Below are 17,032 nucleotides of genomic sequence, written 5' to 3'. Positions count from 1 at the left end.
GTCAGTGATTATTGTCATGTGACACCGAGGAGGATCCATATTTGGAAACCGAAAGGCTGTCCTGGGAGTTGAAAGTCCCTCGAAGCAGGAAGTGAGCTCCGTCAACGTACAGAACAGACTTTACTCGAGTAATTTGGCTTTTACTAATATCCTGCAATCATGGTGTGATTTCGTGTTTTTACCATGCTTGTTATCATGCAGCCCTCTCATCAACACAGTGGTGATTAACGTTTCTCAGGTTGTGAATTCAGTTCATACCTCGTCTGTCGATCAATCAGGTAAGCGTTCCAAGTGTTGTTGATCTTTGGTTTTGTTTGTAGCCTTCAGGCAAACACGAAAGGTCCTTATCAATCTTTGTAGACAAGTCAGAATGATTAAGCATATTTTCCGTGAAAATTTGTATAAATATGAGCTAAAAATGACTGGATTTTTTGATCGCTAGAGACGTTTCATATCAATAGTTGTTTAATTGTGCCCACATTCCTGTCGTGAGTTGTTGAACGTGACGCTATTAAAACATTCGATCGATTAATAAAGCGCCGCCGTTACTATTGAATGTGCTTTTTCCAAACCAGGTGCCTGCCGCCCTCTACCGGTTCGTATTTACGTTAGGAAAGTCGCCATCTACTTTGCTCTTGAGTATTTTTTACTGATGGCAAAAATTGACAATAATTGAATTTGATCAGGCATCCCTAGGCCTGCTTCTTCAGTTATTATGCTCCATTGTTTAATAGCTCAATAGATTCAGTTTGAAGAGATTATAAGTAGTGCAGTGGTTAGTTGTTTTGGTGATGTCAGTGTTGACGGAAACTTGGAACAAATTATTCACTATTGAAGTTCTGATCCACCAAATAGTATACGCATTGTGTTTTACAGTTCTTAAATCAATATGTTTGTGTTACACTCTACTCAATCTCGCACAGGAACTACTACAAAACTACAATGACAACACGTTTTCTCATCGATCCTCGTTTTCGTTTTCATTCTCGCCAACGCGTGGGATTTTCGATCCCATAATAATAAGTAACCTGGGGCTGGGCCCAGTCCCTCACGTTCTACTTGTAACACACTCCCCTCCAACAGAAATGTCGTCCCGACATTATAACAGGAAATACAAAACCAAAAAGAACAATGGTTAGGAGGGAGCGTCAGTTCTCATCATCTTTCAAACTGAATACTTATTGTGGCAGTTCCATTATCCGCAGGTTTTGTCTTTAACAGTTTGTAACTAGAGGGAAAATCCAACACAAATTTCGCTTATGAGTTAAGTCACAGAAGGCGAGCAACAGGTCTGCTTGTCCATGGTTAATACTCGGAGTAATCGGTTGTGACTTCAGGAGTGTTCATTACTGGTTTGTCCATATGGGCTGTGGTATATACTGCAGCTGTGGAATAAATGGGATGTGCGGGGTGCAGTGAACACACCGGCAGTGAGGTACAAGCCAGTTGGCCATGACTTGGTAGGGAAGTATCACCTGAGGGCATTGAATTACGTTTACTACTGGGTTTAAACGTTGGTACTCGGGTACCCCCATCTGACTGTAAGTCAGAATCCGAGGGGGTCGTCTCTCCCTTCTAGGTCGCGTAGCTCCCTCTAGGTGTTCCTCTGAATCTGAATTGTCACTTTCCTCAGGGGCCATATCAGTCACATCTAGAACGGATGAATTTGGCACTGATGAGTCACCAGTGTCCACTTGTGGGTCAGGGTGGTCCCTGGTATCTGACATAGTGGCACAATCTTCATTATCACAGTGGTCCTGTGGGTCCATAGGAGGGGTGTCTACTTCCGCCGGAAAGGCTATTTCATGGGTGACTGGAGAGGAAAGTGTGTTCATCTCATACTCATCATCGGAACTCTCTCCAATGTCTTCAGGCTGAGGTGGCACTCTAGGTCTTAGTTGGGTGGTCTTGGATGATGCTCTCGTTGGTTTAGGCAGTGGTAAAGCATCACAAGGAAGTAGCAAGTTACGGTGTAACACTCGTTGTTTCCCACGGCCAAGTTCTGGCTTTACTCGATAGACTGGACTATCAGATATGCGTTCCTCAACTACATAAATTTGCTCTTCCCAGTGTGAACAGAGCTTTCCAGGTCCTCCCCTTTCTGAAAGGTTTCTAACAAGTACGCGGTCGCCGGGGAGTAGGACTGCTGCAGAAGCCTTCTTGTCGTAATACACTTTACTCCTGGCTGACGATTTCTGGGTGTTCCTAGATGCTAGGTCGTAGGCCCGTCTCATATCTGCTTGCCACGTCTTTACATAGTCCTGGTAATCACCCTGTTGAAGGTCGTTGTCTAGGTCAAACAGCAAATCAACTGGTAATCGTGGGGAACGGCCAAACATCAGGTAAAATGGCGAGAACCCAGTCGTTTCGTGTCTTGTGCAGTTGTACGCATGTATAAGCTTGTCTAAGGAATCTTTCCAGTTCGATTTCTTTTCCTCCAGGAGGGTCCTTAGCATCGAGAGTAACGTTCGGTTTATGCGTTCTACCTGGCCATTGCCCTGTGGGTGGTATGGAGTGGTTCGCGAGCTGGCAACTCCACTGAGACGTTCTAGGTTGTGGAACAATTTGTTTTCAAACTCACCACCTTGGTCGTGATGTATTCGTGCTGGGAAACCGAACCTTGGGATAAACTCATCGTAGATCTTCTCAGCAGCAGTGCGGGCCGTCTTGTTGCGCGTTGCATAGACTTGGGCATATTTGGTAAAGTTATCAACAATCAGCAGTACATATTCATATCCACCTTTGCTCTTGTCCAGATGCAGAAAATCAATGGAAACTACTTCAAAGGGTGCTGATGTCATCAGGTGCATCATAGGTGCTTTCGTGACTGTGTTCGGTTTCTTCTGTTTGATGCATCTGCAACGTTGTGTCACAAAATACTCTATGTCACGGTACATATGTGGCCAGTAGAAGCGGGACCTTGCAAGTTCTGCGACTCTCTCCACTCCAAGGTGTCCCATCTCTGTGTGTAGTTCTTTAAGTACCACTGGGATGAAGTTGTGTGGCAGAACTAATTGTATCTTAGAGCTTGTTCTTCGTCGCAGGATACCATGTTCATCAACTTCCAGTTTCTTCCATTCTCTCATAAGGTTGGTAACTCCATGGGGTTCATTCTTCAGTTGGCCACCACCCGGTTTGATCCCGTGTGTCTTGTAGTAAAGCATGCGGCATATAGCACTATCCGAGTGCTGTGCCTCCTTGATTTCACTAGGGCTGAAGGGTTTTAGATTCAGGTCCTTTAATGTCGGTTCAGGAGTTGTCAAGTCTGCGGCAATTACCGTAACCCATGGGATTGTGCCTTTTGCCTGTTCCCTAACTGCTTCCACGGTTGCTTCAAGGACATCTTTGGGTACTTCCTCTGTACAATCGCTCATATACTTGTCTATGTCCAATGGGATTCTTGACAGAACATCTGCGTCAACATTAGTCTTGCCCGGTCGGTACTTGATTGTAAAGTTATAATCCGCTAACTCGGCCACCCACCGATGCCCCGTGGCATTCAACTTTGCTGATGACATCACATACGTTAACGGGTTATTGTCAGTGAAAACAGCGAAGGATGGAGCATAGAATAAGTAATCCCTGAATTTGTCAGTAATTGCCCACTTTAGGGCCAAGAATTCTAACTTTCCTGAGTGCAAGTGGTAGTTCCGTTCCGCGGGCGTCAATGTCCTTGAGCCATAGCCAACAACTCTCAATTTCCCCCCTTGTTCTTGGTAGAGCACCGCCCCAAGTCCTTCGCTTGAGGCATCCGTGTGCAGTACAAATGGTCGTTCAAAGTCAGGGTAAGCCATTACCCCTGGCCGCATAAGAAGTTCAATTAGGAAGTTTAATCGCTCTTGGTTTCTTTAGGCGTAACTGCATTTGTGCTTGACTTGACAGCAGACTTCTGATCCACATGTTCGGTTTTCACACCACCCTCTTGTTCACTCTTTGCGTCCTTCGTTGCCGGTTTCTTTTCTTTAATTGTTTCTCTGAGATTCGTTAGTGCTTCAGTTCCGAGTTCTTCGGCGTCTAAATATTTCGTTAGGATTTGTATTAACGCCAGACGTCCCGTATCCGTCTCTTTAACTTCGATATGTAGCCCCGCACAGATTTCTCGAAGACTCGCTTCGCTAAGCTGACAAATTGCTGTTCTCACCTCTATCTGAATCTCTTCGACGACTTCTATAGACATTTCGATGGTTTCTTTGTCACGTCGGGGTCACCAAATGTTACACTCTACTCAATCTCGCACAGGAACTACTACAAAACTACAATGACAACACGTTTTCTCATCAATCCTTGTTTTCGTTTTCATTCTCGCCAACGCGTGGGATTTTCGATCCCATAATAATAAGTAACCTGGGGCTGGGCCCAGTCCCTCACGTACTACTTGTAACATTTGCATTTCATGCATCACCACAGCTTTGTAATTTCTGCAGCAATGAATTGTTTTAATGTGTGTCTTTTAGTGGAAGCATGCTATAAGGTCTGAATTTTACCGTTTTGCCTCTGATTTACCATACATGTATTCAAGAAAACAGACCCTCTGTAGCGAAGACAACTTTTTGCTGGGCCTGTGCTTTGTCTGCGAATATGCAACTTTATTGTGGAATTTCCCAAGTTATGGGAGGGAACATTTGTATCATGATTTTAAACTCCTTTTTAGATACAGTGGCGAGAGAGACTTGTAAATAAATTATTATATATACATGTATTATTTTTAGCTGTTGTGCATGTAGTTAATCTATACATGTAGACTAGGGAGAAATTGAGAAATAAGTTACATGCACATGTACTTGTGGCTAACCCAAAGAAAATGAACCACTTGCAGTTGAAATAAAAATATACTCAGAGATCAAAAATCAAGTAAACATAGCCAAAATAATTTTTGTTTAATCCTCCTATTTTCCAGACTGTCTCTTCTAGTCTAGCTCGTCCAGTAATACTCATTTACTGGGAATTAAAGAAAAATCCAATAATTTGCTGGATCATGTTTCCTAAATTGATCGAATAATACTAGCAGTCCTATTGGAAAGTACAAAATAGAATTCACAATAAAAATAACAGACAGTTTAACTGGACTATCTTTGTTTAATTTTCCTCAAATGTAGTGAGGACATCAGTGACACACTTGCCCCTATGCTCATGTGCCACTTTTTTGTTCTTACCACATTTTGACGTCATCTATATGTGATCCGTTACTGAACAGACACACGGCAACGTGGAATCTATTTGTTAACTATAGATATTTATAAAATAACTGAGCTACTATGTGTGCTCTTGTTGGTCGATAGCTATGTTTAGATAAGAGTATGTAAACAGGGTTGTGACGTTTTAGATTCGTACGTACTTTTGAGAATTATTTTATAAAAGCAATAGAGCACTTTTTCCATGTTTACATAGCCTCATTGAAACACTCGGGACTGGGAATTTGCGAAAATTATGCAAACCCTCGACTATGTCTTGGGTTTACATAACTGTCTCAAGTTCTCCCAACCCTCCTTGTGTTTAGATGAGGCTATGTACATGTAAACACGGAAAAAAGTGCTCTATCGCTTAAGTACCAATAATTTGGTAATGTTCAGTTATATTTACCAAGTGACTTAATACGTTCATGAAATGGAAAAGACTGGGACATGTTAACATTGTGCTATGTGCACTTATTTTGTTGATACTCACAAGAGCATTTTTCATGCAGCTACTGATATCCACCTGTTGGTCTTTTACATTTTTAAAGGTTCAGTGAGTCAGTCAGCTCCTGTATTATTGCATGTCTCAACCATTCAAGATGTCAAAGGGCACTAACTTGTAACAAGACTTGTTGCATGTAAGTTTTTGATATCTGTAGCATAGTTGTTCAAAAATGAAAATAATTAAAAATTATTCTTGACTATCTTCCTGGTTAGACTGGTTGATTTTGAGTTTTTACACTGTATTTTTTACCTTACTTTCAGTGTTCAAAACTAAAGGCTTGCTGTGATGTCAAGACTACCAAAGGTAATATCTTAAGTATTAAATAAATTTAATTTTTATTGGAGTGACATTTTCAGTTTTCACTCTGAACATAGTACACTCCACAACAAAAAGCTTTTAAATACATGTAGTTATTCAATCTGAAAAACTGATGAAGAATGAAAAGAAATACCCATTAGCCAAGAATGAGAATATTTGAATATTGAATGATCTGTTTTTGGTAGTTTGTGTAGTACAGGCAATCAGTACATCTGTAGACACTATAGATGTACACTGTACATAACTTGTATAATATTAAGTTTTGCCAGTTGCATGTGGGTCAAGAGATGGATGGATGGTCATCAACAAGCTCAAACTAAATCAAGACAAGACTGAAGTTGTTCTTATCAGCTCAAGATATCGTTCCAGTCCTTCCTTAGAGTCTCTTCAAATTGGCAACGTGACAGTTGTACCATCATCCTCAGCTCGTAATCTTGGCATTATTTTTGATAAGTGTTTTAACTTTGAGGAACACATAAAATCAATTTGCTAGTTTTCTCATTATCACATAAGAAATATCGCCAAAATCAGAAAGTACATTGACGAGGAAAGTGCTAAAATTGTTGTTCATGCCTTTGCTACTGCGAAATTAGATAGCTGCAATTTACTGCTATATGGTGTTCCAAAACATCTACTTTCAAGATTACAATCCATTCAAAATACACCAGCTCGAGTTGTTACACGTACTAGGAAATTTGATCATATCACCCCTGTCCTAAAACAGCTCCACTGGTTACCTGTTTGCTACCGTATAATTTTTAAAACTCTCCTACTGGTCTACAAAGCTCTCAATGGAACAGCGCCTTACTACATCAGTGAATTACTTTTTTACAACACGTCCCAACGGAAATTAAGATCGTCCTCTCAACACCTTCTGGCGACCCCGAATGCTAGACTGAAAACATGGAGAGAGAGCATTTGCTGTGGCAGCACCGAGACTGTGGAACTCGATCCCACTTGAACTAAGATCCAGTAGTTCGATTGACATTTTTAAACGGCATTTAAAAACATATCTTTTTAAACAAGCTTTTTAACTCTTTTAATTTTTAGATTATTTTTTTAATTTTTTTTTTCCCCTCCCTTTTTTTAGCTTTTTAAATATTTTTTTATTTAATGTAAAGCGCCATGGACAAATAGTGGATTGGCGCTATATAAATATTTTATTATTATTATTATTATTATTATTATTATTAATGTTTTATTGCAACTTTATGGTTCATTTCTTTGATAGTATGAAATCAGTAATAATGTGTGGCTCTAAATTTTCTGTATTAAGGTTACTGTAGACCTTCAGGGGTGCCTTCCAGAAAATGCCTTCTTTACACGCTGCTTTAAAGAAAACCACGGTAAACTATATATCATTGTAAAGCTAATAAACTGTAGACTATTTTTGTTTTGATAGGCATGCACAAGCCTTTAGACACAAAAATGATCGTACTTGCTAGACTGAATTACCAGCCTTTGTGTTACTGCGGACATCCAAATTGACTGGACATTATCTATCAGGAGTTGATGGGCTAACAAAGTATGTGAGGCTTTTTCGATATTTCTATTGGTTGCTTAGGAAATCCCTGGACAATAGAAAATTTTCTGACTGCTGTTACTCAATGGGACATCACAGGAAAAATATTTTGATTTTCGCAAAAGTCTCACACACTTTGGTGTGCTAATATCTGACGAAGATTTTGGGCAAGTTTCGTTAAAATCCAATAAATCTAAATACTGTATTAGTTCATTTGAATAGAGGCAATTCACACAAAAATAAACTGTTTTTGGCCTTGAAAAAATTTTACAGTTTTCGCACCTCACTGAAACGGTTGTCAATGTGACCATGCCACCAACCAGTGAAACGCAGCTTTGAACTCCCCAGCGGGCTACAGTAACGCTTATTGGGAATGAATGTGCAATGTTTATATCCACACTATATCTTTATATCTTTATATCTTACATCGAGAGCAGCAAAGTCTGCTGTGAAACATTCAGCAGCTAATAAACCGAATCAGCAGATAAGTGATAAAGAAGGAAAAGGGAAAAAAGAGGAACGATAGCGGAATAGCCTTGAAGAGGCTTACTGAGTTGAGTGAGTATATTTATATGTTTTTAAAAAAATTCTGAACACGTATTTCGTCAGCCTGTTTGTTTTACTGGAATATGGAAAAACACTCTTCGAAGCAGAGGAAAGGAGCGTTTAAAGAAGCTGCTTTGTCAGATATAAGCGATTAAATTTGTGGGTAATTCTACGGCAATCAACTTCTGTTCCAGAAGAAGCTAGAGCAGGGCATTGATGAAAACATTTGCTTGCGGATCCTCGTGATTTGCACTTCCGTTCAAATGTGGGAATGCGAAGAGCGTGCAAAATCGCCTTGTCTATCACTTACACTGTAAGAGATGAAAACAATCAACAAAAGTGAAGATTTCTGTACGAGAAATTGCAAGGCGTAAAGATAAACAAAAGCAAAATACAACTCCGCGGATGAGATCAGTCAGTTGCCACGAATACTGTTCCTGCTCAACTCAAAGGTTGACACATTTTAATTGGCTTATCATAGTTTGCAGTTCATTGACTTGTTTTAAAAATTTATGTTATTGTGGATAACTCGTTCGCATTTTAAGTTTTTGAAATAATTTTTTGGCAAAATTCATATAAAGTAGAAGTCTTGAATTTGGTGCAAAAAAAACTTTTTTGAACAAAATAGGCCCTTGAAGGTCTACAGTAACCGTAATAAAATTTATACTACCTTAAGTTTGTAGTCTTGGAACATTTCAATCGTTTTCTTCTGTTAGTATTTGTACATGTACATGTAGATTTTTGCCAGTTGGAATCTTGTACATTTGCATAAGCAGCTACTTCAATCACTTGAGTTAATTACTTTGCTCAAAAAATCCTGGTTTTTTTTTCTTTTCCAACAATTTGGCACTGCCTTTGAAAGCAAAAAAGGCCTGTTTTTGTTACTGTTATTATAATAAGTACACTTATGCACATTATTATATCTGAGCTGACTTGCAATGCCAGAAGTGAACAAACAGCCTTGCAAAGGGTGATTATATGTACATCAAATTCCTCACTTTCACTTAATAGCCAAAGGCTAATTAATAAACTTGTGACCCTCGGAAAATATAATTACAAACCTAATGAAAAATGAACAATACTATGAATACAAAATAATACTAATACAATATAATAAAAGTTAAAAACGTAAAATTTTGAGAGACATGAATAGTTGAATTACAATAATACAAAGAACTTCCTTGGATATAAAAGCTCAAACCTAAAATGGTCTTAGAAATGTTGCTGTGCAGCAAAGATCATTTTAAGGTTACACAATACCTTGAGAGTGCTACTTTGTCAAATTTTTCTTTTCTAGCAAAACAAAGACGTTGCTATAAAATATAACATTTCCCAAAAACTGGAAGTAAAATCTTAACACGCAGGTGAGTTGTTCAGAAAAAAGGTTTTTCTTTTAATTAATAGAAGTTAATTAAATCAGTTAGGTGTCATAATCCTCATAGTGTGTCGACTTTTTGCGCAAAATGGCGTGAGTCCTTCAGAAGCTCTTATCACAAGGCCCTTATTAGCATTTTCTTGTTTACATGCTATTTCACAGTTGTGTTCTTGAATTAATTCACTCTTCCATGCTACCTATCATTCCTTATTGAGGTCATGAAATGTGCTATAAAATTAAGAGAAACATCCTTGGACAGCAAAAAAATTGAAGCCAGGACCTAAGAAGAGGACTAAAGCAGAATTTGTTGAAGACAAGAAGAAAACTTTGACCAGCAGCGGCAAGGGATTGTGTATACTTGTACCCGTACTCTTGCCACACTTCTTTCTCTTGGTTTTTCCCATTTCTCATGAGTGGTGAAGACAGTGCTATAAATGCATGTTGAAGCTCAACAAGGAGAACATGACTGTTATACTATTATGCCTTGGAATTCCCAAGAAAATCATTTTGTTCACATCAAATGCTAGGGGTGCCATCATTTCATTGGCTGGTGACATATTCTGTTTTCTGTTGACATACATGTACATCTGAGTAAAGGCGTGACATGTTTACAATTCTTCAAACGGTGATAACTTGCAATAGTTTTTAAGGAGAATACAATCTCTTTAAAGGAATTAATATGGTGAAATTTGGCCAGAACATTCCCTAAGCATCAAGGAACAAAAGGGTGTCGGGGAATTTTTTCATCATGGATATTTCTCTTGTGACAGGTGCGAAGGCAACAGAGTCAGCAAACTATTCGATACTACATGTACAACTTTATGGGTCTATAAAAAGATAACCAATAAGAATACTGGAAAACCCCAACACTCTGAGAGATTGACGTTTGCTGATTAACACTGTTCAGTACTTAAACATCACTGACTTACGTTTGATACCCAATTAATTCGGTGGAATGACAATTGGTGGTTTTGCGTTTCTCGGCTTCTTTCTTCTCAACAAAGGCACAGCCAATACAGTGGATATTTTTCCAATTTCTTCAGTTCATAACCTTTCTATTGATATACAGCTTGTCATTTTTAGTTTCTTGAAAAACAGCACAGGTGTGATTTTTTTTTGCTGAAGGGCACCCACAAAGGTATTGTGTAACCTAAGTTGAATAAATGAGTTTTTAAGCACTTAACAGAGTCTGATTTTCTGGTATTTAGAGGCACATTATTCCAAAGTCTTGCTGCTGATACAGCAAAAGAACGGCCTCCTTCTGTCTTTTGCTTATAATTAGGGAAGACAGAATTATAGCTAGCATAGCACATGCTTCTATTATGTTGTGTTTTGTTAAATACTAAGTGTTCAGTGAGATAATTCAGAAGAGAGCCATTTACGCACTTATAAAAAAATAGCACATAAGTTAATTTTACTCTGTATCTATCCCAACTTATAATAAGAGTCACAAAACGTGCTAGGCAGTCGGCATACAAAATGATTTGATTTGCTGCATGCTTCTGTAATTTCAAGACTCTGCAAAGTAGTTCCTTGTCACATGATGACCAAATGACGTCAGTATAGCTCATTACTAGGTGAATAATGGCATTATAGAACGATAATCACTGTTTAAGTGACAGAAAGGCTCTGATTTTACTCAAAACACCTATGCACGACGCAAGCTTATTGCAAAGATTTTCAACATGACAATGAAATGAGAGTGAGCTACTGTATCAGTTGTTAAACCTGAAAACGATGCACTTTTTAATATTTATGAGCCTATTGTCCCCAACTGTGACACCAAGTTCATCATTGATCTTAGACACCAGGTGCTTTGCGGTGATCGTGGAGACTTCAGACTTTGACTCGTTGATTGGGAGTTTATTTGAGTTGGCCCGCTGACGTATTTTATTTGCGGACTTACGGTACATTGTATTTAGTGAAAGTTTAAGTTCAGATAAATTATTAATTAAAAGTGAGCAGATGTTGTAGGGGTAGTATCATGAGTGTAGAAGTCTTGTGAATATGTGGGAATTCTCTTGGCTGTGGGGTTCTGTTAGTAATTAAAACTAATTAAAGTTATTAAGTCAATTTTAAAATGGAATAGATATGTTAATTCTGGTTGCATTTGTTTCAGGGGTTCTCCAATCCCAGCATAACCTCCACATCACAAGAAGGTCAGGAGGTAGTAGAAAGGAGCACATTGTATGTTACTCTGTTAAGTAGTGAATGGAGATCATCAATTGATGGAGACTTGTCAACCGTCAACAGAGAACTAGCAATACAGTTGGCTAAACACCCCAATGTGCAAGTTAGTGTGTTTCTCCCTCAGTGCAGTGAAGATGACAAGAGAATTGCTGCTAGTCACAAAGTTCAGCTCATTAAAGCAGAGAAAATGACAGGTGTTGATCCAGTTGATTGGCTGATCAACATACCAAAGGAACATGCCATGGACTGTATTATCGGACATGGAGTACATCTTGGGCGACAAATACCACTCATACAACAAAGTCATCAATGTAAGTGGATTCAGATTGTTCACAATGCTCCTGAATCACTTGCAATGTTCAAAAGCAATGCAGATGCCATTCCCAAAGGTGAGAAGATGCAGCAAACAGAGATAGAACTTTGTGAGTTGGCAGATCAAGTTGTAGCAGTTGGACCCAAGCTGGCAGATACTTACAGGCGTTTTCTTCGCTCTAGTAAGAAAGACCAAGATGTCATTGATCTTACCCCAAGCATTTTCACTGAATTTTTAGATGTGAAGCAAGCCACTGAAGAAAGGAAAACATTTTGTGTTCTAGTTATTGGGAGTGGTGACAGTGAAGATTTTAATCTGAAGGGATATGACCTTGCTGCTCGAGCTATTGCTGAGTTGAAAGAAAACTCTTACCAACTAAAGTTTGTCTGTGCACCAAGAGGAAGAGGAGATGAAATAGCGGAAAAGCTACTCAAGCATGGCATTGACCGCAGTCAACTAATTGTTCGCAGTTTTAATGAAAGCAGAGAAACACTAGCCAGATTATTCTGTGAGGTTGATCTGGCAATCATGCCATCAAGGAGTGAGGGCTTTGGATTGACAGCCCTTGAGGCATTATCTGCTGGTTTGCCTGTACTAGTGAGCAGTAACTCAGGACTTGGAGAAGCTCTCATGAAAGTGCCCAATGGGTCAAACTGTGTAGTAGATTCAGAGGATCCTAAACACTGGGCCAGCAAAATCAAGGCTGTCCGTGAAAAAGACAGGGATGTTCGACTTGCAGAATCCAAGCTTCTTCGTGAAAAGTATTTGGAGAAGTACAGCTGGCAGGAACCTTGTGGTGTTCTTGTGGAAAAGATGCAGAACCTTGTAACTGGTACATGTAAATAGTTTTGTATTGGTTGAGATGTTTAGTAAGCTCTCTAATCTTGCAGTTGGTTATCCCAAAAAAGTCCACTCATACACCCTAGAGATAGCATGATACTTTGGCCCATGTTCCCTTCTGCCAGGATTACCACAACTGCTAAAAGAACCCTCTCCCATGCAGATTTCAAAGGTCAAAGAGCTCCCTCCTGCCTGAGGATTTCTATTCCATGTTTGGCTTATTTTATGTGTACATTGTTATATCATTGTTTTTTTTTCTCTTATTTGTTATTTTCAAAAGTAATTGCTACTGCAATTTTGTGTCCCCTGCTGGGACAAGCATTTGCAGATAGAGAATTACAGGCAATAAAAAAGGTTCTTTATTGGAGTGTGCACAACTAAGCCAAACTCACAACAAAAATAAAATGCAAATCAGAGAAGCAGGTTTACTGGAGTAATGCAACAACATGGTAAATTTTACAGAAACTTGAATACAACTGATCATAATTAAAATGCTTTGCAGAATAGAAAAGTGAACTCCAATGCCCAATGTTGTTAATCAAACTGTTCAGTAATTGAGCTTCAAAGTATAATAATAATGATAATAAGTATAATAATAAAAATAAAAGTTTCAAAATAACATTATAAGAAACAATGAAATAAAAACATAAACCACAATGTCCACCTTCCTCATAAAATAAAAATATTTTTTTTTTTATTTTATGAGGAAGGTGGACATTGTGGTTTATGTTTTTATTTCATTGTTTCTTATAATGTTATTTTGAAACTTGTAAATATTTCTTTTGGCCAAGGTTCCCCTGGCTGGATGTCTGGATCAGTAGAAAGCAGTCATTTACCTTCTGCTGCGGCCAGTCAGATTCATGAAAGACACAATTATTATCAGAGAGAAGACACTCAGCGTAAGTTGCCGAAGTAATTATCATAATGATAATGTGTACAATTGCAAGATTACATAACAAACAAGTAAAAAACGTCAGTTAAATTACCATTTTCAGGAGCCCATCATGGGCTCCTGCCATTTTGCTGTTTTCTAAGTGAAACCAACATCCTTGCCGTCAAGCTTTAACGTCAAATCAACATTTTAACCTATTTAGACCTGAAATCAACATCATTGAGCTTATGCGTTGCATGAAATTGATATTTTGCTGGTTTCTAAGTGAAACCAACATCCTTGCTGTCACACGTTAACGTGAAATTAACATTTTAACCTATTTAGACCTGAAATCAACATCATTGAGCTTATGCACTGCGTGAAATTGACATTTTGCTGGTTTCTACAGTAAGTGAAACCAACATCCTTGCTGTCACGCATTAACATGAAATCAACATTTTTGTTTTCAAAGGCTCCTCTGGTCATGGCAGGCCACCTTCATTACTGGAACACAAGCAGTTGCCTTTTCCTGCAGTCCATCAGACTCCAGCTCAAATGTATCAGACAAGTCACCCTCAGAGTGAGTGGGAAAACATATTTTTTTTAAAATAATACAATGTATTACTGCAATTTCCTGTTGCAAGCTCTGTATCGTAGAATGATTTTGACTACTCTCTGGATGAGTAGAATGCAGTCATTTACCTTCTGCTGTGGCCAGTCAGATTCATGAAAGGCACAATTATCAGAGAGGGAACAGTCAGAATGAGTTGGAGTAATTATAATAATCAGACGAGTATACAACATTATTGCAAATTTACATAACAGACAATTATTGTTTCCATCATTATTGCCATTACTCAACCTCAAAGGCCATGCACTTTTTTTAATAAAAAAAATTACAAATTGTTTAGCACATTGTAGGTACAAAGTAGAATTTTCAAAATATTAATAAATTAATAACTCCTTTTGGTTTTCAAAGGCTCCTTTCATCATAACAGGCCACCTTCATTACCGGAACACAAGACAGGCCCTCAGACTCCAGTTCAAACGTATAAGACAAGTCACCCTCCGAGTGAGTGGGAAAACTTATTTCTTACGTGTAGTCTCAATAATAGTAAAATTAACATGAGTACAAAGGCCCAAGAAGTTGGTGATCTTCACTGATACCAAATCCTTGAATTAAGCATGTTTAGGTGATGCCATTGTCTGTATATGTTATTGGAGGTAACAGTCAAAACCAATGATCAAACAGACTTTGTGAAATAAGGTATACTAGTTATCAAAAAGGTAATGCACTGTGTTCTGAAAAAGGTTGCATGACTGCAAACATATTTTTCTTCTGGTCAAGGTTCCTCTGGCTGCCAGCCTTCATCAATGGAATACAGTCAGTTTCCTTCTACCCTGGCTGGTCAGACTCATGAAGGACCAAGTTATTAGATATGGCACTATGAAACAGAGGCTGCAGTTGGATGCAGGAACAGATTGATGAATTTAATTAGTTCTTTTTCTCTTTTTCATAGCTTGGGAAAAACCTGGATGTCATGAAGCTTATTCCATAGGTCAGTGTAGAGATTCTGCAGAGCCTGCAGTGAGACAGATCACAAGTGAATCTTCACTTCCCCCAGGTAAGCATGTAACAACAACACTAGCCTAAGGATGTGGCTTTATTTTCTGGAGTAACATTGTTAACATGGAATGGAGCAGGGAGAGGCGTTACTCCCAGAAATGAGCGATGTGGGCGTGTGGGAGCCAAAGGGTTTGATTTTTGAGATGTTTTGGTTTAAAAGTTGGTCAAATTTTGCCATGTTGCTCCACAGTAATTGTTTTTTTGGTAATTGACTTAAGGTTGGAATTAAGTGTAGTTCTTTCATGAATTTCCATGACTGTATTATAAATCTCTTTCCGTGGGGCTGTGCATATGAGAGTACACACTGCCATTTTACAACTCAGTTAATGTAAACTAAGAGTTTTCAAATGAGTAGTTTGGTGTCAAATAGGATTTGAAGTACGGTAACAGATGGCCCTGTCCCTCCCCGCAAAAGGTTCTAGTGAGAAACCCCTCTGCAGTAACCTTAATTTACATCTTTTTCTTTCTAGATCTGCTTGGGCAAATGTTCATGAATCTTCAGGAAATGCAGTGCAATGTAAGCAAGATCAACAGTAATACCGACCCATCAGCAGAGTTGGAGAAGATTGCATCAGGCAAAGGCTTTGTGGTTTCTGACAATGAAGGGTCAGGGAACTGCATGTTTTATGCACTGTCTGAACAACTGAACCTTGTGAAAGGAATCAAGATCTCGCATGGAGAATTAAGACAATCCATAGTGCAGTACCTCTTAAATAACCCAAGACTGGTATGTTAAGTATTTAATTTTGTTGTTCTGGTTAAGAAAATCTTAACTTACATACATACACCCATACATACATACATATACTTTATTTCCTCTCAAATTTTTTAGTAGCTAAAATAAGCTAATATCTTTCAGAATATAAATACAACAAAATACAATATGTACCTATACAATAAATATGCTCCACATGTGGCTTAATTGGGAAAATGTGTTCCATGTGATCAGCATTTGTGTCAGCATTTGAATTGGACTTGCAGTCGGATAAGACGGCAGAAAATTGGGCATCGCCAGATACAGAAATTAGTTCAATTTTTAAATTGCTGTGTAAAAAGTGATTTCAAAAGTTAGTTCGCCATTATACATGTAACTTAAGAGAGAGACATTCCTGCCATCACACTTGCAAAATTCTATGTGAACTGACCTCGTTAAAAGTTAGTCTTTTTATTCACCCTTCTTACAGGCAGATGGAACAGATCTGTTTAACTTCATTGATGGATATCGATCATGGTCTGATTATCTTACAAACATGGAGCAAGATGGCACATGGGGTGATCACGTGATTCTCTATGCCACTGCAAATTGCTATAAAACGTACATTCGTGTGATTAGCAGTCAGTCAAATCACTGTGACTTTTCTATCAGGCCTGATGGTCACGTGATCAGCACCAATCCACTTGTGCTAGGCCATGTTCATGAAGTTCACTACGTTAGCCTGCAACCCAAACAAGGTGAGGCTTCATGCAACAGACAGACAGACAGTTTGTTGGTATTGTCGGTATATCTTTTCAACTCTTACAAGGTAAAGCTTACTACATCACACTGTGTTATAAGGGCCTGTTTACAAGGAGGGAGGGTTACCCTAGCAAGCAGTTTACCCTAGCGCTCACAAATTTCCTCTTTTTTTTCCTCATCATGTTTACAAGGCAGCTACATGTAGGGTTACCTGGGTAGGCGGGTTACCCTATCTGCATGCTAGGGTTACCCTGGCAGGCAGGTTAATTTTTTCCCTTGTTAACACTCCAGGAAG

At 38.7% G+C, this 17,032-nt stretch overlaps 2 protein-coding genes across 8 annotated transcripts in view; both read left to right on the top strand.

The window, feature by feature from the left end:
* LOC145499364 (D-inositol 3-phosphate glycosyltransferase-like) overlaps positions 1-17,032 on the top strand; it is an 85,757-nt gene that overhangs the window by 5,045 nt on the left and 63,680 nt on the right. The gene's annotated exons all lie outside the window — the stretch shown is intronic.
* LOC145499354 (uncharacterized) overlaps positions 68-17,032 on the top strand; it is a 161,253-nt gene continuing 144,288 nt past the window's right edge. For 6 of the 7 annotated variants that reach the window (XM_081478867.1, XM_081478868.1, XM_081478871.1 and 3 more), the window contains exons 1-10: positions 69-278; positions 5,723-5,812; positions 5,940-5,982; positions 11,560-12,775; positions 13,575-13,682; positions 14,127-14,234; positions 14,634-14,726; positions 15,175-15,279; positions 15,752-16,008; positions 16,466-16,733. In XM_081478867.1, coding sequence (XP_081334993.1) covers positions 5,965-5,982; positions 11,560-12,775; positions 13,575-13,682; positions 14,127-14,234; positions 14,634-14,726; positions 15,175-15,279; positions 15,752-16,008; positions 16,466-16,733 — 2,173 coding nt within the window. In that variant the 5' untranslated portion in view covers positions 69-278; positions 5,723-5,812; positions 5,940-5,964. Of the gene's footprint in view, positions 279-5,722; positions 5,813-5,939; positions 5,983-11,559; positions 12,776-13,574; positions 13,683-14,126; positions 14,235-14,633; positions 14,727-15,174; positions 15,280-15,751; positions 16,009-16,465; positions 16,734-17,032 lie in introns of all 7 variants that reach the window. The other variant, XM_081478872.1, reaches the window with a different exon arrangement.

The sequence above is a fragment of the Orbicella franksi genome, chromosome 10, assembly GCF_964199315.1.
Source record: "Orbicella franksi chromosome 10, jaOrbFran1.1, whole genome shotgun sequence".
NCBI classification, from domain to species: Eukaryota; Metazoa; Cnidaria; class Anthozoa; order Scleractinia; family Merulinidae; genus Orbicella; species Orbicella franksi.
The sequence above is the reverse complement of the archived record's forward strand: the minus strand, read 5'-3'. Positions and strand labels throughout refer to the sequence as shown.